The following is a 19,154-nucleotide window of genomic DNA, read 5'->3' as shown; positions in this document are numbered from 1 at the left end:
CTGGAGAGAATAAGGATCGGATGTCCATCCCCATGGTGATCGTTGGTGGAAAACCACCACGAAGCACCAGCAGTCTCCCACTGCCGCTGGCTCCGAATTTCTCTACCTCGGCATTGTCGTCAGTTTGCGTTGGATCAAATGAGGTGGCAACGGCGGCAAAAATGTCAAAAATAATAGAGGTTCGATGAGTCGGAAATTGGAGTTATCGGAGCTCTAGCCATTTCCGCCGCTAGTATGGCACATTTCGGCGCTACTGGTTATGACAGCAGCACAAGAAGAGACGAAAAATGAGGAAGAAAAAGAATCGGAGGTGTTTTACTCGTCGAAAGGTTCGTCATTTTATTGTTCAAATATTTTGTTCTCACCTTTAATCATTTGAGGACGGGATTTTTAGTCTTGCAATCATTTGAAGTTGATACCTGACGTTGTCAATTGACACATCAGCGTGAACTTAATACTTCAAACGGGCAACTGTTTGTCAATTAATAGCAGAACTTGATTTGTCTATTTTTCTTGATGGGTAAGAATTTTATTAAAGTTTAAACATGATTAAGATGCACTATATCTCAAAAAGAAAAAGTCAAGAATCAAAAATAATATTTATTCTTATCTTTTTTATCTTTATTACTTTAATTCGTTGTTACTAAAAGACCTAAGTTGAGAGATTGTTATCTATTTCAACAACTATGTGTGTGTCTTTCGTTTTTATAGGGTGGAATAAACTCAAAATATGTTGTGATGATAAAAACTCTCACATAGATGTATGCTGGCAAAGTCTACATAATTTTTTTTTTATGGTATCTCATAATTCGACAGACTAAAGATTAATTTATTTAAGATTTATTGTTAGCTAATAAATTGCTGCATACATTTGACATAATCGATATATAACTAATAAGTATTTTGAACATATTGTTATGCTTATATTTTTTAATGTTATTTTCTAAATGCAACTTTTTCATATTAGATATATTTATTTCAATAAATCTCAAATATTTATATTGTAAGAGAACTATTCATTTTTAGGTAATAATATATAGTAAAACTAAAACCTCCTAAGAAGAAAAATACTTTATCATAATTCCCAAAGACAAATAAACTCGAACTACTTAAATCATGAACAGATATAAAATTCAAAAACTCATTATTCTCTTGGTTTTTTAAAATAGATAATTATATGTATATAAAAAAAATCATAGCGTTAAGCCATTGATTATTTTGCTTTTAGGTTGGGACGTAGTTTTCTTTTGTTTTTCGCTTTAGGATAAACATGGGGCTTAAAGTTAACACATAAACGTCAATGATGATCCAAATTATATGATTTATGAATCATAGACTATGGAAAAAGGAAAATAGACACCCTATTGTTTAGGCCCACCTTAATATTTATCTAACATTTCTTTTTTGACAAGCTAATGATGGTGCCAATAGTTAATCACTTTAATTGCATGGATATATTATACACATGCTGACATGCATGGTTATAATCTTCTTCAATCTTCATTATCTCCCTAAACTTTTTTTTAGCAGATTAGTTCATGTTTTTAATTTAAGAACATGGGTATCACAATTCAGCCAAAATATATCAATAAACATTTTCTTACATAACATAAAATTCATAAATAATTTAAAGCTAAAAATAATATATAAATAGAGTAAACTAAAATGAGAATTTTTATAAATAAATATTTTAAATATTTTATTTACAAATATATAATTTATATATAATTTATTTTTGTATCATATTATTTATCTCGTTTATATGGTAAAGATACAAAATTTAAATGTATAAAACAAATGCAAAAAAATATTTATTTAAAAAATCCCTAAAACGAGTCTTCAATTGTGGAAAGCTAAGGGGGAAAAAAAGGATAAAAGAACTTAATTTTTTATTTTGATATTAAAAAACTCTATTAAAATAATAACCTAAAATATCTACTAAAGTGGGCTTATTGGCCCACTCAAAAGTTAGGTAGATGGGGTCTTTAATGTTTTCTTATTACTTATATTCTATTTTCTTTGTCCCTCTCTCTCCTAAATAGGTGGAACATTCCTTATTTCTTACGAAAATCAATATAATAATAATAATAATAATAATAATAATAATAATAATAATAATAATAATAATAATAATAATTTAGTTTTCCTGTATCATTAATTTAAAATTTTTTATAAAATTCCAATCATAAAAATTTTACAAACATAAATATTTAATTAGACGAGAGTGTACATAAATCATTAACACATACCAATTAAAACTATATATATATATATCATCAATAAATAGAGAATGCCTAAAAAATTGTTAAGTTTCTTTAATTGTAAATTATTATTAAAAAAATGTGATAACATTTAATTATTTAATATCGTGAACGAAAAACAAAATTTATTTTGTGACATTCTAAATGAAGAAAGCCTAAAATTATACATATATAATATTGTAATATTGTATTATTAACTAAATTGTATGTATCTATTGATGGAAATTATATTCTCTAAAACGACGACGAATCAAGTGAGGGGTATTTAGAACTCAAACGGCTACTCTCAACTTTATAAAGATATTGGACAATGGAATTATTCTATATTCTACAATTAAGAAAAAGAAAAATAATGTTTACAATTTATTCCTCACTTTTTATTCTTCTTTTATTTTTAGTCTCTATAACTGTAATATTCTCTCATTTTTTAGCTAGATATATGCAAAGAATATCCAACCAATAACGTCCTAGTTTTTCTTTTTTTTTTTCCCCGTTAACTCTTGTTATCCTTTTTTTTTATATATATTTTCTGATTCTAGAAAATAAACAGGAAAAATATTTGGTTTCATTCAAAATTGTGGCCTTGTGGGGTAGGTATATTTATGTATTTATTTATTTTTTGTTACACGAAGTACATAAGTATTTATTATCTTATTTATTTCTAAAGAGATTTCATGAAGAAGAGGGAACCTGACATTTAAAAACATATATACAAATGCATATTATATTTTGCCGGGTGAAACAAACATTTATTTTGAATTTGAACAAAATTTCATAACTCGTGTTCTAAATTCCTTTAAAACAATTCAATATAATCTTCTTAATATTGAGATTTTTAGTTTAATTATTTGTTTCCATTATATATACATACAAAAATTTTACTATTAAATATTTATAGATATTTATACATATTATTTTTTATATTTTATATTTTAATGTATATTTTATTAAAAAAAAACTGAGATTTAGTAGTTAATTGTTATTGTTATGTGCATATAACGGTTGATTGTTTACCTAAGGTGGCGACATTAGATATCTGCTTTCTCATGCTCATAACTGCATTCATGCATTTTTCATTTTTTTTTGTCAAAAAAACTTTGCATTCTAAAAAATAAGGAAAAGTATAGGTAACCAACAAGATTTTTGAACAATGTGTAAACAATGTGAATTAATAAGGTTAAAAGAGTAAATTTAATTAGTAGCATTAAATTAGGATGTAGTGTATTTTCATTTGATTGGTGGTTGTTCATGTTGTTCAAAATTTTCATTATTCTCCTAGCACTCCCAAAAAAATAAATATGCAACTACCATCTATATAATATTATTTTTGCTGCTGCTGCTGTTTGAAATTTGCTTTTGATATGTTCAAAGTGATAATAATAGAATTTAGTAATAATTAAAAAGCAATTCTCCTTATTATTGAAAGATTAATGAATATGTAGTTGATAATAAATAAATTTTTTACTTAATTAACCGATATTATATTCAAATTTGACTCTTTTTACTTGAGTCATTTTTAACTTTAGAAATATAAAAAATAAAAATAAAAATTTCACACTTAATTGTACAAATATAGACAAGTTAATACTTAATACATAAAATTTTTACTTCACACTCAAAGTGGTTCATGTTACTTCCAACTACTTAAGTCAGCTTTTGTAAAGAATAAGCAAAATCACTTTTCTTTGTCATAAATGTGTGTCTCATGTTATTGCACTTTCCCTTAGCTTTCTTCAACTATAAGTCCATTGCAGAATCCATAGTAAACTACAAAAGCACTTGTGTTCAAATCATATCTAAGAATTCACAACGACAAATAGGACAATTTTAAAAATTATAAAGAATAAAATAAAGTAATTAAATATTATAGGTTATATATATAGTCATGCAATCTTTGAATCTACATTATTCTATTGGAAATAAAGCCTGCTATTGGCTATATATGTTTATAGTGCATAGCTTGCTTCAGCTTTTCTTTTTTATTTGGAAAAGTGAGTTTCAAATGGATTGCAAGCCAATCAAGGGTAGTTGATAGTATTCAAGTCATCATGTACATTGCATAACCGTTGTGAGATAATATGATCATATTGAAATGAATATTTATTATTTTCACTGATGTTAATGTTAGTACTTAAGCCTATATCTAAATAAAAAACTAATTGTTTTTTGGTTAAAAAAATACTAATTAATAGCATAATATGTAGCTATACAGATAAACTCATTAGAGACAAAAAGACAAAAGAGTTTTTTTAGGCCCATGTCTAAGCCCAGAAAGAAAAAATCTGATATTTTGGAGGTTTTGTTTTTCGTCCACTAATACCTTATATGTCATATTTCATTAATTGGGCTATGAACAAATCTTAAAGGTTGGCCGGAGCCAACTTTTCTGGGCTACATTTGGGTCCATTAAGTTCAACCCATGATCTTTTTTGTTGAATAACATTTTTGGTCAAAGTGAGAAAATATTTTGGGCAAAAAGCATTAGATGCAATATAATAATTAACTTAGGTAGGTCTGGCGGTTAATTCGCTAATCCGCTTAAATCAAGCATTTGAATATTGGCTTGTGTATACAGTAATTTATTATCCAATGACAAATTCTCAAACGGAGATCCGATCTGCGACTCCATTTTTATTGGCAAGCAACGTTGGTATTGAAAGTGTCTCTCCTTATTCGAGTTTTCCAATAGCTAGACCAAAAAAAAAAAAAAAAAGCACAATATATGACTAAAAGTCTAAAATAAAAGGCTCTATCCAAACTTGTATGATGAAAAATATAAGTAATTTGTATAAGGTCTTATTAAGTCTAAAACCTCGTTGTGTTGTTATTGAAGTAAAGTTTTTCAACTTTAGTTTCCTCTTATGTTACCAAATCGTCTACAAAACTACTGAAACATCATCAGTAATAAACAACAATCACCAAATGTCCAAATCAACTTTTTAATTAGATTCATACGGACTTCAAATTGATGGAAGTCCTAAATTATTATTAATCATTATTATAATTATTCAAAAAACAAAACATCACTTGACTTTTTCATGAACATCTCATAAATTCCTAACTATCAAACTCACATTCATGTCACAAATTGTGGTTAAATTTTCAACTATTGGATAAGAAGTAATAATAACTAAAAAGGACCTCTACTAGTAGAAAGGGACTTTACAAAATCATACAATTAGCACCATCAAGTCCTAGATAAAGATAAGAGTATGGTGTTCATCATATGAGATAAATGAACTCATGAATGATCGCATCATATGATAAGCACCTAATTTTTAAAAACATAAACTTGTAGTAAGCAAGAAAGTAGAAAGGTTGAGTCATTCAACTCATAAACTTCACCTCCCTAATAATAAAAAGACACATGGCTACAGAGAGAAGAATAATAATCAGAGAATAAGAAAAAAAAAACCTTTATAAAAATTCTACTTGAGATAATATAATTTACTGAAAAAAATAACATGTATTTAATGATGAATTATCTATCTTTTAAAAAATCAATTTTAATATAGGACTTGTGAAAAATAAAAATTTTACTAAACTAAATCATAATATACTACTTATTAATAATTGTTTAAATTTATTTTTTTCATTACAATAAATTTGGACTGAGACCATCTTTTAAAAGTGTTTACTACAAAAAAAAATCTAGCTAGTAAAAAGGGTGATCATAGATCTATGGTTACGGTTTTGAACCTATGGTCACGGTTTTTTATCGTGGCCTATTCTGTCGTGGCCATAGATCTATGGTCACGATTTTTTTACCTATGGTCACGGTTTTTTTACCTATAATCACGGTTACAATTTTTAAATTCTGACGCTTTAGGCCACGTTTTTTTACCTTGACCATAAGTTAATCTATAATCACATGAAAAAACAGTAACTATAACCTCTATGGTCACCCCTCCTTAAAACCGTAACCATAGCCTTATCTATGGTCACGGTTTTGATCGTGACCATAGTTCTATGGTCACCTCTCCTTAAAACCGTAACCATAGTCTTATCTATGGTCATGGTTTTTACCGTAACTATAGCCTCTATGGTCACCCGTCCTTAAAACTGGGTCCATAGCTAAGGCTATGGTCACGGTTTAGCCTCTATAGTTATCCCTCCTTAAAACCGTGACCATAGCCTTATCTATGGTCACGGTTTTGACCGTAACCATAGCTTATGATCACCCCTCCTTAAAATCGTGACTATAATCTTATCTATAATCACTCCTATGGTCACAATTTTAACCGTGGCCATAGCTCTATGGTTTAAACACATGAAAAGTGTTGCCTTTGATCCATTTGGTATGAGATGTCACATTAATCAGCTTCCACTACCATAGATTGCTACTTGCTATAGCTATATACTCATTTAATTTGTTGATTGACCAGTCATATCATGATTATCATCGAATGAAAATTGCTACTAATTGTTGACAATCGAAAAACAAATGCAATTTGTATTTTTGTACAATAATCATCATTATTGTGGAATGCATGGCTAAGAAGATACCTCCTTAGCTTAATTGGTCCAATCCTAAATCATTCTCTTCTCACTGTATATAGTTGATATGAAAGTACTTTAATTTGATTTCCATTAAAGATGTAAATAATAACAAGGTTTAATATAAATTAAACCATCGACTTTTTTTTTCCATTAAAGTACTTTGTTCAATGGTTTAATATACGATAATACTAAAAATAATAATAATAATAATCAAAATTTATTTTATTTAATATTTATTAATTATTATAATAATTAATAAATAAAGAATAAAAAAATTTTAGCTTCCTTTGTTAATTCTCTTTTAGTACAAACATTTCGGAAACAAATAAAGGTATTGTTGATTAAAATATTTATTTCAAAAAAATACCACAGTCGAAATATGAGGAATTTCTATCTCAAAAAATGGAGTTTGCATTGAGAAGGATTTTTTGAAAATTGGGAGACAGAAGCTAATCGATGTACTTAGTCGAAGAATAAAGATTATTTGAAGTTGTTTGTTGGCAGTCACTTATGTTGTACAAAAAGAGTGGAATAGTTGCTTGAAAATTAGCACATGCGAAAATTATTCTTGAATTTGATTAGCCACGGACTTCAATAAATAAATGAAAGATCGATTAAGAAAGGGTTGGAACTTTGTTTCAGAAAAACACTCAAGCACACTTATATTCCAGTGACTTTTTGAGTTTGCGTTCGAGTCATTTTTCTGTAGCGTTCTTTCCATGTCTTTCTTTTTCGTTTACATTTCTTATAATCTTTATTTTTCTTGTAATTTTATTTTTCAAGCACATTTATCTTTTTTTATTTCCCTTTCAAAGTTCAGTACTTTATTTTTTCGATTTCAAAGTTCTTCGATTATGTTAAAATAATTTATTTAGAATGTTATTTTAAATTCAATCAATTTATTATAAAATTTATTTTGTTTATTTTTCAGATTTTTTTTATTTTACTCGATAGAAAGATTCTTTGATGCATTTTATAAAAACTGATATTCATAAAAAAATAGGTTTCATTCCCAAACTACTAGATATCAAATTACTTTCAATTTACAAACAATCGATAAAATAGATATGTAGCTGTATTCAATTTATACGGCAGAAACCTTTGCATTTGGATTTTGGACCCACCATGCAAATCCTTTCAACTGAAAGGGATTTTTTATGTCGAAAATTGAAATAATGCACATCCTTTAAGGTGGAAATTAAAGATTATGAAAATGACTTGCATACTAAATTTATTGATTATGAATATTAGTCTTTGATTTATGTAGCATGAATGGGGGATTATGTCTGCCATTTTAATTTTAAGTAATGCATCCATTTTAGTTTGTAAATTTAAGCTTAGTTTATTTTTTCATTAGCCTTTGCTTTTCTATATATATTGTGTTATGTGTTTTGACAAATCGGCTGTTGATAGTTAAAGATATATATTACACATATTTTTAGAAATAATTTAAGGGATGGGAATTAATTCACACTTATAAAGATTATACATATTGATAGTTATATAGATTATAATCCAAATATAAGCAATTATAAACGGTCACAAATAATTTATTTTATTTAGCGACAGTTATACCAACCGTTGCAATTAAAAACTATTGCAAAAACTAATTTCTGCATCTCAAATCACGACGGTTGTGTCAACCGTAAAATGTGATTTTGCAATAATTTTAAACCGTCGATATTACTAAAATAAACCGTTGCTATCCAACACACTTATTGTAGTGTATCTTTGTCAATAAAGTTGCTATATGTGAATATATATATATTCCATTATGCCACGCATTTGTTACAAAACATTATTGGATTCATACTAAGTTTGAAAGATAACAACCCAAAACTACCATCCAGTATTTTCCACAAGAAAGCAACGTATATCTAATTAAATATGTTGCTCTACACTTCAATCTCCATCGATCACAATCTTTATCACAAAAAAAAAAGTCCCATAATAAAATAATACTTACTAAACCAAAATAATCAAAAGGGAAAATAGAAAAAATAAAAAAGTAATGTATCATAGCTAACATCATATCATTATATATAATATATATTAAGTGTTCTAATTGGAATTTTGGAGCATGAATTGCCTAATTAATTGCATGACCTCTTCTTCAACTTCTGAGTGTGGATCATTATTATGAGTGAAGAAACCATGTTCCTTCCCCTCAAATTCAATGTACTGAATGTTCTTCCCTAATTCCTTTAACCTTGTTGCATAGTCCTGTGCCCTATCCTTCAATAATTCATTGCCACCTACTATCACCAGAATAGGGTCAAGTTCTACATCTTCAAGGTTTGGACTTCTAGGTCCAAATGGATTTGCTAATGGGTGGTCTCTGTTCTCTCCAACAGGGATTGACAGCCTCCAAAATCTGATTGGAGTGAAAGAAAACAGTTACAAAATATTCTATATATTTTTGCATAGCAAGAAAAAGAATATTCTATATATTAATATTTAATGCTTCTTGTATATCATGTGAATTCTCCTATTGCTTCAAATTTTTGAAATAAATAATTTTATATTAAATAGGATATTTGAATTTTTATGATTAAAAAATTTTAATTTTAATTATTTTTTACCATAAGAAATATACAATTCACGTTTTGAAATCTAAAAGAGGTTCTTAATATTTAAAAAAATATATTAAAATATAATTATTCATATGTCTCTTTTTGTTTGTGAATTTAACTTTTTGAGATAAATCATTTCATAATAGTATACGTATTGTTTAGACTTCAATATTTATTAGGGTTTAATAATTATGATTCAACAACATTCAAATATTAATATAGTCCAAAAAACTAAAGTTGTGTCATATTATATATAAAAGCAACTAATTTGGAATATATTAAAAATATAATCATATTTTATGTCTTGTAGAAAGGTAGGATAATAATTCACATGATAAACTAAAAGTTTCTAAATGATTTTTTCCCTTTGAAGATGAGAACAAATTTAATTTCGTCATATGTTTTTTTTTTTAATTATTAAATTAATAGAAGAAGATATATAAATAATTATATATTTAAATATATTTTGTCAAACAAAATCCTTTTCTAAATTTACTTAAATATTTTAATTTGCATAAATTTTTTTATGAGTTTTATGTTGAATTTGTATTTTTGGTATAATATAGAATTAAACTATAAGTTTTTCGATCATAAAAATTGTAATATCATATCTTAATATTATTTCTCTTGAAAAATGAAGTTGATAGCACGATAAGAAGAGATATGAATGACGACATATATCTAAAAATTTTAGAGTGGACTTTGGGATATTTAATTTGAATTATATTACTTTTAATGTTTTTCTGTGAAGATTTCAACATTATATTATGGAATTAGGGAGGTATTTATCTCTGAAAGGTGGATTAATTCACTTTATATATATATCTTTAATTTCAAATAAGGTGGTTCTTTGAGCATTGAACTGACGGAAATTCAATTTAGTGCGTTGATAACAGCTAGCTAGAATATTTTTAATTTTATTGCTTTGCATGCGAGTCCAACAAGTGTTGTTTACTTTTATTCATCGTGAAAAGAAATAGCTAGAATCCTAGGACCTATATTTCATTTAGAATGTTCTATTCAAGTGTTCCCAACACACTTTTTCAAAAACAATAAAGCACTATATATATTACTACTTTATAGTTTCTATGTGCTAAATATTTGATTTTGGAAAACTTTTTCTAATTTCAAATAATTCAAAATAAATTTTAATCTTGAGCTTATTTTATTTAAATTAAAGATCCATTTTACATATAATAATTCTCACAATTTTTTTTACTATCAAAGACATTATATAGTCATTAAATCACAATTATTTTATGTAACGAACTTTTATTGTAAGAAATAATAAAGAGAAAAAGGATAAATAAGCCATTGAACTTTTAGTTTGCAGACATTTATATCCTTAAAAATTTAAAAATATATTTAAATTTCTAACTTTCTTAAAATTTGGACATATCGATTCTTGGGTTTAATTTGTCCCATTTTAAAAACCCTCTCACGTGTGCATCGGTATATTAGCTAAACCAGTACAACGAAAGTCATGTTTGATTTTTTTGTTGAGTCTACCAGACTCAAAGGAATCGATGTGTACAAATTTTGAGAAGATCAGAGACTTAAATGTATTTTCAAATTGTTGAAATTTAAATGTCCGCAGATAAAAAGTCAAGAACCTATTTGTCTTTTTCTCAATAATAAATTAAAAACCCATTAAACACACGTGTAGTTTGACCCATTGAATTTGAAAAGTAATTACCAAAGCAAATGGGTTGTTGAAGACTTTGAATGCAATGAAAAGAACAAAATTGAAAAAATGGTTAAAAAATGAAAAAGTTGATGACAACTACGTTTCTCTTCTCCATATGTATACATATTTTGGTTAAAATGGCGAGGCAGCAACACGATGTATGTGACATAACGAAGTGGAAGGGGACTACATAGCTAAGTGTTACTTTCACCTAGGATTAGAATGTTTGAAATTTGGCCTTTATTTTATCATTGTTATTTTGATTTGGTCACGCAAAAATTAAATGATTAAATAATTAATTTTAGTTTGTTTAAGTCTTTAAAATACAGGTACGTATATTGAAAGAAGCATATATACTTATAATTATTATTGAAAATACCAAAATGATACATTTATTAAAAGTAGAGATAAAAGATTAAAAACCCAAATTCTTTATATATAAATAATAAGCTAAATAATAAGTAAATGTATATAAAAATATTTTTCATACATATATACTATTTCAATAAAGCAAGACTACTATAGCAACTTAGAACAATATATGAAAATAATATTTGTATTATATTTTGTAAATATTTTTTACTTTTTTCACTGCTCATCAATTATGTTAAATACAAAAAATAAAAAACATAAAAAAAAGTGTACACAAACATTGGACATATATGTATATCATTCTTCAATTTTGGTCCAAGTAAAAAAAAATACACTATTAAAATTAAATAATCAAGTTTAATTTAAGGTGACCATTTAAGTAATAATTATTATGAACAAAAAATTATTTTATATCCTTATATATAAAATTCCAGAATACTAATAATAATACCCATTAATTAAAATGATTAGCTTTTAAACTTTATAAAAGAGAATTGTACTTTTATATTTATTAAGAGGATCATATAATAATAAATTTCAACTCTAATTTTATTTACCTGTCTAGCATATCCAGATTCAGCATTTGCTCCGGCGGTCCCTCCTCGGACTTGGTCCGAGCCTCCCCACCGAAAAACGGCGCCAGCAACACGTAACCTCGTACCTGAACCGGCTCCATTTCTCTCGAACCCAAACCAAACCGGACCGCAAGCTGGTGCGCTATGTTACCTCCACTAGAGTCCCCCATGATGAAGACCCGGTCAAAGTCAATGCAATCTCCGATCCACGTGTCACCACTTCCATGTAATCCCTTCCTCTGCATCCATCTCACCGCCTCTACTGCATCATCGACCGCAGCTGGAAGCCGGTGCTCAGGGGCCAACCGGTAGTCCGGCGTGGCCACGTAGGCATGTAGAGAAGTGGCGAGACGGATGCCGAAGGCATGGGTGTGAGGCCAGGCTCGCGAGCCGAAACAAAAGCCTCCACCATAAAGGAAGAAGATGATTGGCAAGTTGGTGGAAGTAGTGGTGGGTTTGTAGAGACGAAGATGGAGGTTGTGTTTCTTGTTGAAAAGGTGATCTTCGAAAAGTACGAGGTTGTTGTCTTCGTTGTTTTGATTGATGGGTTTGAATTGGATGTTGGAACGGATGACGGTTCCGTCACTATAGAGTTTGAGGACTCCCATGCAGTCCTCAACTACGTGATGAGCATTATCATCATGATTGAGAGAAGACATTATTATTGTTCTTCTGTGTGTTCTCTTGATGAGTGTGTGATACGATATGATATTATTGTTATTGTTAGGTATATATATAGATGTTGATTATTATGGTGCTTAAAATTGTTGGTGTAATTTATTAAAAAAAAATTAAAAATTAATATTTAATTTTAAAAATATAAAATTTAAAATTTATTATAAAAAATAAGTAAACGATAGACACTAAATTACATGTAGGAAAAGTCTAGGGGACCAGTAACTTCGTTAAGGAAAAAGTTTGGTTACCAAAATTTTTCAGCCATAATCAACCAAAACTTTTCATATTTTACTTCATTTATATCACTTAATAACATTTTTATTTTTTACTTCACTCTCTTATCATTCTACTTATCACCGTTCATTTTACTTATCACCATTCTTATCAAATCTGCTAATTAATGATATTAATTAGAAAATCATATCCATTTTTATTAGGCACTATTGTAATCAATACTTAATATTCTTTTTTATAATTTGATTTTTATATATAAAAATACAATAAATATTAATAATAATTATATTTAATAATGGTAATTATAATATCAATTACATTAAATAATTGCAATTGATTCTTTGTCCGTTATGGTATTTATCATCAATTATTTAAACTATATTTTATTATGTAGTTCAAATTATTTTACATATATACTAATAAATCATGATTCAAAATATTTTAATATTTTATTTTTGAAGACATTATACATTTAAATTTAAATCAACGTATAATTTTTTAAATCACCGTCTTTAATAATTTAAAAATTTATTTCATATTTTTCAAAGTGAAAATGATTTATTTTAATTCACATATATTTCTAAATTTTACTATAATTAGATTTAAAAAAAATGTCAAATACCTAAATTAATTTATTCAATTGACAAATTTATTCATAACATCCACAAGTTCATACACATAACATCCATAATTAAGTAAGATGCACATAACATCCAAAATTTTATATTAATAACATCCATAATTTCATACTCATAACATTCATAATTTCATACATATAATATTTATAATTAACAAATTTTTACAATTAATATTACCAAATTTTAAACTATGTGTCTTGTTATATATTTCAAATTATCTTACATGTACACCAAAGGGTCATAATTTTAATATTTTTTATTTACTATTCATATGTATACTTATTTATTGATTTTAATACGATGAGTTAATAATTATTTTTTAAATTTTATTTTTTAATTTTAATTTTTTTATTTTATAATAGCCTATATATAAAATATGAGTTGTATACCAGAAGTTGTTAAATTCTCTAATTTAACATTCATATTTTTATACGTATAATATTTATAATTATATATATATAATATCCATAATCAATAAATTGGTGTTAATTTATTATTATTTATTATTTTATTTTGTAGGTCATGAACCAACAATTTTAGATATTTTTAATTTTTAATAAATAAAAATTGATCAAATTTAAAATATTTTATTTTTTATAAAATGTGTTGAGGTGATTTGAGTTTTTTTTTTAATTAAAAATATAAGAATTTGAAATTTTTATTTGGAGGAAAAAAATTATACAATTATAAATACATATAATAATAATGAAGGAGAAATTTTCGCAATCTGATTCACATTAAATTTGGAATTAACTTTTAGTATAATTAAATAAGGAAAGATAATTAATGATAAAAAGAAATTAATTGCGTCAATTAAATTAGGAGAGTGATTCACACTCTCTTATAAACGCAAATACTATTAGTCATATACCTTTATTTATTATCTATAATATTTTGGTTACGTAGCATTGCCCCTTTGTTAAATTCTAGCCATCATGTAACCAGCAAAGAAAAATGAGCTATGAGATGAAATCTCACATCAATCTCACACTATTAAAATCATCTTGATGACTATTTAATGGCTATAAATCACAAAAATTATTGACCCCTAACATTCCTCTTATAGGTATCCTAAAATTTATATATAGAGATATGAATACATTTAAAAGGTACGGTACAAAAATGGTAAGTAAAAGTGTGTGACTCGTCATTATTATATTATTCTACGATGAATAGTATTCTCGTATTAAATGGAGTAATTTATTGGCCAGCGACAGACTCTTAAATAGAGTTCTGATCTACGACGAATTAGTTCTTGATCTGTCGGATTGGAGAATACCGTAGACAACAAAAAAAAATATGTTAAGGTAATGTGTTCTAATACTATATATATATATATATATAGTCTCAATTTATTTTTAAAAATGTATATTTTTTATAATTTATATAAAAATCAGTAGTTAATATATAATTATATATCAATGGTCAATTATTAATACTTTTAATTATTCTAATTATATTAATTAATGTTCAATCATTCTAATTATCAGTCACTTAATATAATTTTTAGTGCAAACATAATTAGTCATAAATATAATATTCATATTAATAGTTTTGTTAACATTTTTTATTATACACATGTGTATCATATTAGTATCAAATTAATATTAATATCAATAATAAATTTTTATAATTAATTTTATGTTATTAGAAATTATATATAATATTTTTTTATAATTTATGAGTTTAGATTTAAGAGTTAAAATATTTTATTTATTTTTTTTGTCTAAATTTACTTTTTTATTGACGGCTAGTATAACTAAGAAAAATAAAATAGTTAAGTTAAAAAATTTGTTAATAATAAATAATACTTTTAGATTATTACTCAAACAAAAACTAACTCCAATATAATATTATTAGTTGTACTAAAAAATTGTATTAACGTTTTATAAAATAGTTAATATATAGTTGGGTTAAGATTTATTAACAACTGTAAAGTTAAAAATTTTAGTTATTCGTTGCAATATATTTAGTTAGGTTAAAATTTTATTAATATATGATTAATAGGATTATTAGAATAAAATTTAATTGTCGAATAATATATATATATATATATATATATATATAATTTAGCATTAATTAATTGGTATAATTAATGGGTATACCAAATTTATTTAGTATTAATTTAGCATTAATTAACTGCAATTAATATATATCAAATTAATTTAGTATTAATTAAAATATTTTTTTCTATTTTAAAACAGATCAATCTTATCATTATTATTGTTAAATAAATGCACAATTATAATTGATAATACTTTACATAATCATAATATACTGTTAATTTAGCATTATAATATTTTTCATAATATTTAACCAAACAAGTCCAACAAGTCATTTACACTCACGCGCACACATTCTTCTTTGCACCCTTACTACATGTTTTTTGATCTTCTTCTCCTCTTTCTTCTTCTTTTTTGTAACCCTGATACTCCTCCTCCTCCTCCTCCTCCTCCTCCTCCTCCTCCTCCTCCTCCTCCTCCTTTTTTCATTGGACTTTCTCCATCTTTCTTTTCCTCCATCTCCTCGATCATCATCGTTATAGTCATCATCGTCTTCTTCTTATACATATCGTCATTATCGTTATTGTCGTTATTGTTATCGTTATCGTAAAATTTGTGCCATATTGATGATGTTGCCTGATCCAAAATTTTTGTCATAAAATTTTCTCAAGTTTTTTCTTGTTTTACTCTCTTAACAAGAATAAAAACAAAAAAAATCAAATAAAGAAGAAGAAAAAATATATAATGCTGCAAAATTACTTGAAAGAGAATGAACCTACATTCATTTAACTAAAAGAAAGAAAGAAATATGGAAAAAAAGAAAAAGAAAAAAAATACAGCATTAAAGAAAATATTTTTGTGTATTTGTAACAAATTTTGGTATAAAACTAAAACATTTATGTGTATTGTTAAGCAATTTCGGTATATTTGTATTGATAAGTTCTGCATAATTCAAAACTCTTCCTCTTCCTCCTCCTCATCTTTTGTTGCTTCTTCTTCTTCTTCTTCTTTTTCATCACCATTATCATAATCTTCTTTTTCTTATTCATCTTTTCCTTCTTATTTTTCCTTCTCAAAATTCTTCTTGTTTTACTCTCTTAATAAGAATAAAAACAAAAAAATCAAACAAAGAAAAAAAATACATAATACTGCAAAATTTACTTGGAAGAGGATGAACCTACATTCATTCAACTAAAAGAAAGAAAGAAATAAAAAAAAAGAAAAAAAATGCAGCATTAATAAAAATATTTTTGTATATTTGTAGCGAATTTTGGTGTAAAACTAAGACATTTATGTGTATTGTTAAGTAATTTTAGTGTATTTGTACTAATAAGTTCTACATTCATCTTTTCTTTCTTGTTTTACCTGCTCAAGCTTCTTCTTATTTTACTCTTTTAACAAGAATAGAAAAAAAAATTAAACAAAAAAGAAGAAGAAACACGTAATACTGAAAAATTACTTGGAAGAAGATGAATCTACATTTATCAACTAAAAAAAAATAAAAAAAATACAGTATTAAAGAAAATATTTTTGTATATTTGTAGTAAATTTCAGTATAAAATTAAGATATTTATATATATTGTTAAGTAATCAGTATATTTGTATTGATAAGTTCTGCATTGTTAGAAACAAGAGACTAGACGAAAAAAAGTATGTGTATTATTGAGTGAGTCTCAAAAATACAATATACAATAGTATTATTATTATTATATTAATACTTGTTCCATTTAACTAACCGAAATCGTTAAAAGGAAGGTTTAATTACTCTGTTGGTCCCTATAGTTTCGCGAAATTTTCAATTAGGTCCCTATACTTTTTTTCCTTTTAATTGAGTCCCTGCACCAATTTTTTTTTCAATTAGATCCCTACCGTGACCAAACAGTTAGATTTAACGGAATATTCTGTTCCTAAATTAAAGATTCTCTAACTTTTTTCCTAAATCCCTAATTCTCTTTCTCTCTTATTTTCTGAAATACCAAAATAACCCTTCCACACTTAGAAGAAAACTGTTCGTTCTCCCAGACTTAGAGAAAAATTTGATTCACGTTCCTCCCCTTTATTCCTGCGGAGATCAACTCCACTGGAACATTGCTGGAGGATTTTGCTTTTCCGGTGTCACTGTCATCGTTGTAGGCGTTGTTGCTGCTTCTAGGTAAGACAATGCTTAACCTTGTCAGTCATTGAAAGGTTTTTCTTTTTTTGCTCCTGAAAAAATTTGTCATGTTGTTGGTTAGAGCTTTCTTTTGTTTCTGAAAATGGCTGAAGAGGGATTTATGGTATTGTATTTTCTTATTTTTGGTATGCAGTTATGGGTGATTCGGATTTCACTAATGAAGTCCACCATGGTGGCAAATTTGTTGACAGTAGACACGGATTAGAGTATTTAGGAGGAATGGTTGTGGAGGGTTTACATTTTGACGTTGATGAATGGTCATTGCAAGAGATTGTCAGTCAGCTAAAGCAACTAGGGTATAAGGGTTTCGCCAGGGTATGATACAAGGAACCTGGTATGGTACTAGGGTATGTTTACATGCTATATTAATCTATTACATGGGTATATTGTCTTATGCACTAAAACTATAAATCAGGGGTTGATGCAAGTGTTTCAAGAGTTATTGCCAACACTGGAGCATAGGCTTTGTTTGAGGCATTTATATGCCAACTATAAAAAAGTATATGGGGGTAGTACTGTACTAAGGGACCTCATTCTATCTATTGCCAAAGCTACCTATGTGGAAGAATGGGAAAGAAGGATGAATCAACTATAGGAGATCAACAGAGACTGTTATGACAAGTTGTTCGCTTTGGATCCAAAATTGTGGACAAAGAGTCACTTCACATTTCTGGCCAAGAGTGACATGCTGATGAACAACATCTCAGAGGCATTCAATGGAAGAATTATAGAGGTAAGAGACAAGCCAATTCTTACTATGTTTGAATGGATTGGGTGCTACTTGATGACAAGGTTTGCAGAGAAAAAGAAGAAGGCAGAGAGGTATGAGGGCTCTGTTTTGCCAAAACCTAAGAAACGGCTAGATGTCATTGTGGTTAGAGCTATGGAGTGTCTAAGAACTGGAGTTTTCATGAATAAAATCATTTAAATGCCCAAATTATATTCCAGAAAGTTAGGATGAGAATTTGGGAATTTAAATATGATTTTTGGATTCGGTAGGTTTTTCTGAGTCAGAAAATGTGTTTTCTGCAAAAAACCATGAAAAACTGCGAACCGGCAGTTGAACCGGTCAAACCGGTTTAAGTCTGCCTGGTACTGTGCGAGAAAAAGTGAAAAACAGTCGAAAACCTTAGAAAAATATTAGAAATGGAAAACCGGGCGTTAGCGTTAAAGGTTTGGCCCAAAGTTGGGCCGAACGGGCTAAAAACGCTAACGGGTTGGACCGGGACCAAGTTGGGCCCAAACCCAACATATAAAAGCACCCTTTAATGAGTTTTGAGCTCATTTTAGCACACCCACAAGGAGAGGGGCGCTGGTGTTGAGAGAGGAGAGGAGAAAGAAGAACACTATTTACCTACTCCTTCAAAGTTCCATAACTTTTGATCCAGAGCTTCGATTGACGAGCTGTTTACGACCACGCGAAGCTCTTGACGAGCTCTTCCTTTCTATCTAAAGAAATC

The 19,154-nt window shown here is 27.3% G+C and overlaps 1 protein-coding gene across 1 annotated transcript; it reads right to left on the bottom strand.

Annotated features, from left to right (window-relative positions):
• Positions 1 to 8,491: 8,491 nt before the first annotated feature.
• LOC107628595 (strigolactones hydrolase CXE15) lies at positions 8,492 to 12,669 on the bottom strand. The gene is made up of 2 exons (XM_016331224.3): positions 11,951 to 12,669; positions 8,492 to 9,135 (listed from the first exon to the last, which is right to left on the bottom strand). Exons 1-2 carry the CDS (start codon positions 12,625 to 12,627, stop codon positions 8,823 to 8,825), a joined length of 990 nt encoding a protein of 329 aa, XP_016186710.1. The 5' UTR covers positions 12,628 to 12,669; the 3' UTR covers positions 8,492 to 8,822.
• Between the last annotated feature and the right edge of the window lie 6,485 nt (positions 12,670 to 19,154).

This window comes from Arachis ipaensis, chromosome B2, assembly GCF_059453495.1.
Source record: "Arachis ipaensis isolate K30076 ecotype BB chromosome B2, ASM5945349v1, whole genome shotgun sequence".
Classification (NCBI taxonomy): Eukaryota; Viridiplantae; Streptophyta; class Magnoliopsida; order Fabales; family Fabaceae; genus Arachis; species Arachis ipaensis.
This window is presented reverse-complemented; position numbering and strand designations above follow the sequence as displayed.